The sequence below is a fragment of the Leptonychotes weddellii genome, chromosome 7 (genome assembly GCF_054177405.1).
Source record: "Leptonychotes weddellii isolate Sample4059 chromosome 7, ASM5417740v2, whole genome shotgun sequence".
Taxonomy (NCBI): Eukaryota; Metazoa; Chordata; class Mammalia; order Carnivora; family Phocidae; genus Leptonychotes; species Leptonychotes weddellii.
Genome location: NC_138375.1, coordinates 119,884,968 through 119,890,654, shown reverse-complemented (window position 1 = coordinate 119,890,654; position 5,687 = coordinate 119,884,968). Strand labels below are relative to the sequence as shown.

The following is a 5,687-nucleotide window of genomic DNA, read 5'->3' as shown; positions in this document are numbered from 1 at the left end:
CGCGGGGAGGGAGGGAGAATGGCTGAGAGTAGAGCAGGGGGATGGACATGGAAAGAAGAGAATGAATTTGCACGATGTTTTGGAGTAGAAGTACTTGAACACAGTTAAATCTTTTGTAGTTTGCAGTAGTTGGCCAGAGTGATGGATGGACAAGGACAAAAAGGGGAAGGCTAGAAAAGAGAAAATATGGGGCCAGAAAATAGGAATGGGGGATATGGCTGAAAAAAAACCCCTGTGAGATTAATCATAGGAGTGACGGCTAGACCAGAACTGGGTAGCTAAGTGAACTGAATAATGCCATCAGGGAACGTTACTTAGCAAAGTTATTTGGAAAGTATGATCGTTTCTATTCACAGTCAGCTCCCACACATTAGACAAGTATAAAACAACTGAACGGCCAAGAGAGTATACTCCAATTAACTGACAATATTGTTAACAGATCTTAAGGCTCTCCCCTTCAATGCTTACTGCTGGCTTACAAGGTTTTAGCGAGTAATCCTGGGGAGGTCAGTCGAGCTTGTTTTATTTTCTATTTTAAGTTGGCCTGGGTAATTCTAATCAGCCGGAACAATGCTTTGTTGGTAGAGCATGCACAACAGTTAAGTGTAGGAAGCAGCAGTACGTGTAGCTGCGAAGGTGACAGACAGCCCCTCCATCCCCCCACCTCACAGCCAGGACAGACTTGGGAGACCCCAGCTCAGCAACTCAAAAGCCTGGAGAACGGCAACTGCCCTTCCTTCCAGTCTCCTCTGTCCCAGTCACACCTCCTGGAATCCAGCAAAACCTTTTGCTTTCTCTGGAAGAGGAATTCTATTTTCTATGAAGAAGCTGGTACTGACCAGGTACAGACTCAGATTATGTGATAAAACCTTTCCATTTCCTTCACGTGTTACATTGGGTTTTAAGTCTCACTGATTTCTGTATGAAAAGACTGGAAAAACACATTAGTCATTTTTCATCATACATCTGTTTGGACTTCTGGCTACACATCAAATAATTTTTACTGAACAACAACACATTAAAAAGCAGATGCCACGGCATACTGCTGTGATGTGATAATTTATGCCAAGGTTAAAGGAAACTCTTAGGCAGGAATTACCTTGCAACTAAAGATAGTCTTTGATTTTCAAGAGAATAAATGAAAGACAAGGGCATATTCCTATTCAAGTACGTGTGTTAAGGACTGCGCAAAGAGCCTCAAAGAATTTTGTGTCTTAGCAAAGGATGTTCACATCTGCAAACTCACCAATACATTTGATGCCATTTCCAACCCAGCCTTCTCTGCAACTGCACTTGAAGCTTCCCGGGACGTTGAGACAGGAGGCATGCATGTCGCAGTTGTGAGCACCAATTTCACACTCGTCCACATCTGAGAAGGCACAGTTAATACGATGAAAATTAAACACAAAGCTAATTAATTCTGCACAGGTAAAATTTTTAAGTAAACATGGAACTATCTAAGTTGGCACGGAAAAAAAAAAAAACCACTAACATCATTTTTATTTTTAATTTTGTAGGCACTGACAAGATTTGGAAGTTCACGATCCGAGTCAAACAAGCCCTTCTCTACTAGAGGAAACCGCAAGTCACTTTCTGGTAGGACAGAGATACTCCCCCCAGGGAGATATGTGTGTCTGTCCCTTCCCACCTCTCTGCCTGGGCCCAGACAAAACTCCACGCAGAGGGCATGTTTTATAAGATGTCAAAAGAAATCGTATTTCCAAAATAAGACTCTCCTATTCTTTCCTATTAATATTTATTACATGTTTTTCATAAAGATTAAAACAAACCTGACTTTTAAAATAAGTAATAATTCTTGTTATTTTTAGAATCAATACAGTATAGTATAGAGTATTTGAAAACTATCATTTTAGTGTGTATTCATCTTTTATTTATTTGAGAATATGTAAAAACACTCACTGGAAATTTTATCTGGAAAATGAGCAGAAGCTTTTACCAGTACATACGGATACACACACACATATACACACATATATACATATACGCAGATATATACATACTACATATGCGTAAACACATATGTGTGTATGAACTATGTAGCTTTGGTTCTCCAGAGCTCCCTAGAATAGAAAGAATAATCTTTTCTATCCAGCTCAATGATTACATGTTGTAGGTGCTGCAATCCTGGGCGCTCACACACATGTGTGCACACGCACAGAGCGACTGGCTTTGCTTCAACCTTCCTAGCGGTGAACACGCAGAGTGCCCCCTTTTCCTCACTCGCCTGTCCCTGGAGGTGTTCACGTTAAGCGCCAGGCTGCGGTCCAAGCCACCCACCACCAGCCTTGAGCAAAATGCTACACGACAGCTTTCAATTGAACAACGAGGAAGACGTGGTCCAAAGCACTCACCTTGGGACTTCCCCGCCCGTTTTATGCAAAAGCTCAAAACTTAAATTTAACAGAGAAAGGAAACAAGAGACAAAGTGGATGGGGTGAGCAAAGAAAGAAAGTGAAGAAAGAAAAGAGAGGGTCAGCTGGGGCCAAGGCAAGAGAGGGCAAAAGCAAATAGAAAGAGAAGAGGGAAAAAGAGAGGGGAAGACGGGGGAAAGGAAGGCAAAGGGTCTAACTAGAAGTCTGCATTAATTCTGTCCAGTCAGAAGGATTGCAAAAACAAGCAACACGTCGGATGGCTCCAGGTCTCCTGTGGGGGCCGCAGGCCTCCTAAGAAAGTGAACAGTGCAAACAGCAGCAGCGGCCCGGACTCCACGCCCCTGCCCCCACTTCGACGGCGGACCACAGCCCGCTCCGGCTGAGACACTGTGCCACCAGACAGGGGACACATCCTTCACACGTGCTCTGGGGCAGACACTCATCGCACGGTCACCACCTGGTGTGGGTCACGGTCTCACAGGTGCAAAGGAACCCATGATGTTGAAGGTTGGCCTCCGAAATAGGAGAAGCCAAAGCACACGGGGTCCTAGTTTGGGACCTACCTGTGCATCCTGTGGTCCCCTTCTTCACGGAATAACCCAGCTGACAGTGGCAGATGAAGGAGCCCTTGGTGTTCTCACATTCCCCAAACATGCAGATGTTTGAATTTAAGTCACACTCATTCACATCTAGAAAATTTATTTTCAACATTTTGGTTAGTACTTGTTCATCCTAGGAAAGTGAAAGCTCTCGTTTAAACTGAAGAGCCTACTATCGAAATACACAGACTATTATGTTAAAACATAATCTATTTGCAAGACATAGTATTATTCTCTAGAATTATGTTCAAATAGTTCTTCCGTTTCAGCTTTCCCATCTTGTAATACAGCTGCTTGAATTTTTAAAGTAAGTGAAAAAGCCTCTTCCTCTCGTGCTCGTAGGTCTGTGCACTCGTGTGTGTGTGTGTGTGTGTGCAGATGTATGCGTGGCACCGATCCCGTCTTCATGGTACCCACCAATGCACGTTTTCATGTCCATTGAAGCCATGAAGCCGTCATAACACAGACACCTGTACTCCCCAGGAATGTTGGTACACTGGCCGCCGTCACAGATGTCAGGCTTATTTTCACATTCGTCAATATCTGATGACGGAAAGTTAGCATTAAATAAAGACAAGAACGGCTCTGAGTAAGCTCAAACCCCGTGTCTGCGGTCCAGACCCCCTCCAAACACGGGGAGTGAGATTTGGGAGGTAACACCGGGGAGCTGTCCATGGTGTACCTGCGCACGACCTCCCGTCGGGCATCAGGGCGTAGCCCTCGCCGCAGCTGCATTCATAGCTGCCTTCTGAATTCGTGCACCGGGTGTCGCAGCCTCCATTCATGATCATACACTCGTCGATATCTGTGAAAACAACAGTGCGACCCCGTGACTTATCAGACCTGCTTCCTTCAAAACAACAACAACAACAAAAAATAAGGAAGGGAGATTTTCTTCTCTTTAAACAGATAATGCTTAGGGGCGCCTGGGTGGCTCAGCTGGTTAAGCAACTGCCTTCGGCTCAGGTCATGATCCTGGAGTCCCGGGATCGAGCCCCGCATCGAGCCCCGCATCGGGCTCCCTGCTCGGCGGGGGGTCTGCCTCTCCCTCTGACCCTCCCCCCTCTCATGTGCTCTCTCTCATTCTCTCTCTCTCAAATAAATAAATAAAATCTTTAAAAAAATAAAAATAAAATAAAATAAATAAATAAACAGATAATGCTTAAATGGCTTTGGATTTCTCTCCCCGCTATTGGGTTGGTTTATCTTTATACGATCGCGGTGTCTCTTAGCTCTTTCTACTCCCTTTTAGATAAGCATTCTATTGGACATGCAGCCCCAGGAGCCTAAGATTACAGAACTCAGAAATGCAGTAGTGATGGAGTTTAGAGTGTTTTCCATGATAAAACCAGAGACTCCTCTGCAAAACCACAAAACGATGGCATCCTACAGCTCTGTCCCCATTCTGAGAATCGTATTTAGGACAAAGGACTTCCACTGGCTTCATTATAGTGAGTTCAGTGCCAGGAGCTGACCTAGCCTGATTTGAGAAACGCAAGTTGCAGACCCGTTTGGTGGACGCTGACCTGTACAACCCTGCCGATCTGGCGTGGCCTGGTACCCGGGATTACAGGAGCACTGATAGGTTCCAATCATGTTCACACATTTCCCATTTCTACAGAGATTGTCACTCAGGGAGCATTCATTTATATCTATAAAAAGATACACAGCATTAATGTCTTTGCCGTAACCATATCATTTAAAGTACCAAGGAATGTTGCACGTGACTACTGGTCCCCACGGTGGTTTGCGTACTTTTCGGGGAAGTAAGATGATCTCCTGGGGTGTTCAAAGGAAATACTGCAATCTGTATTTCTATCTAAGACGGTACCGTCCAGTAGAACTCTGTACACTGATGGGACTGTTCCGTATCTCTGCTATCCAGTACATAGCTGCTATTGAGCATTTGAAGCATGAACAAAATGATTAAGGAATTGAAATTTAAAAACATTTTTTAATTTAATTTTTTTAAAAATAATCTCTTTGCCCAACATGGGGCTCAAACTCACAACCCCAAAATCAAGAGTCACATGGTCTACCAACGCAGCCAGCCTGGTGCCCCAGAAATTACATTTTTAATGTTACCAAATTTTAATTAAATTTAAGTAGCCACATCTGGGTCGTGAACATGAGACATGTACATGTAGCATATGCCAGAAATAAAACTCACTAATATTTAATATACGAATTTACACTGGCATGCTCACCTGGCCTTTATTAGATGGTCAAGAGTTGCCTGAATAATGTGGAGGATCCTGAGGCAAGAAGGCTGGTTCCCCAAGCCAGAGGGCCTGATACCAGGGCCTGCACTGTTTGTGTGTTTCCATCTTACTGTGTTTAGTGTGCCTCGACAGGTGGATCTACATCACCTACTTTAAAATCAACTAACCCTTATAAGATAGGCAGGTGCCTTATAAAAAACTTCTGCAAAGGTCTGTGGAATCAAGTAGTGCTATTACTGCAATTATAAGAGAACAGCAAGAAAATCGTAGCATATAAGCTACTCGTGAGACACAACGTAAGGTAGAAACAATGACAATATCATTGGGTAAAATTAGACCTTCAAATTCTTAATCGCAGGAAACAAACTGAGTGTTGTTGGAGTGGGGGGTGGGGTGGGAGGGATGGGGTGACTGGGTGATAGACACTGGGGAGGGTATGTGCTCTGTTAAGCGCTGTGAATTGTGCAGGACTG

At 44.0% G+C, this 5,687-nt stretch overlaps 1 protein-coding gene across 1 annotated transcript in view; it reads right to left on the bottom strand.

The window, feature by feature from the left end:
• The window catches only part of FBN2 (fibrillin 2), a 200,796-nt gene that overhangs the window by 63,038 nt on the left and 132,071 nt on the right, over positions 1-5,687 (bottom strand). The window contains exons 25-29 of the mRNA XM_081825620.1: positions 4,519-4,644; positions 3,675-3,797; positions 3,410-3,535; positions 2,957-3,082; positions 1,247-1,369 (exon numbers count right to left, since the gene is read on the bottom strand). Coding sequence (XP_081681746.1) covers positions 1,247-1,369; positions 2,957-3,082; positions 3,410-3,535; positions 3,675-3,797; positions 4,519-4,644 — 624 coding nt within the window. The remainder of the gene's footprint in view (positions 1-1,246; positions 1,370-2,956; positions 3,083-3,409; positions 3,536-3,674; positions 3,798-4,518; positions 4,645-5,687) is intronic.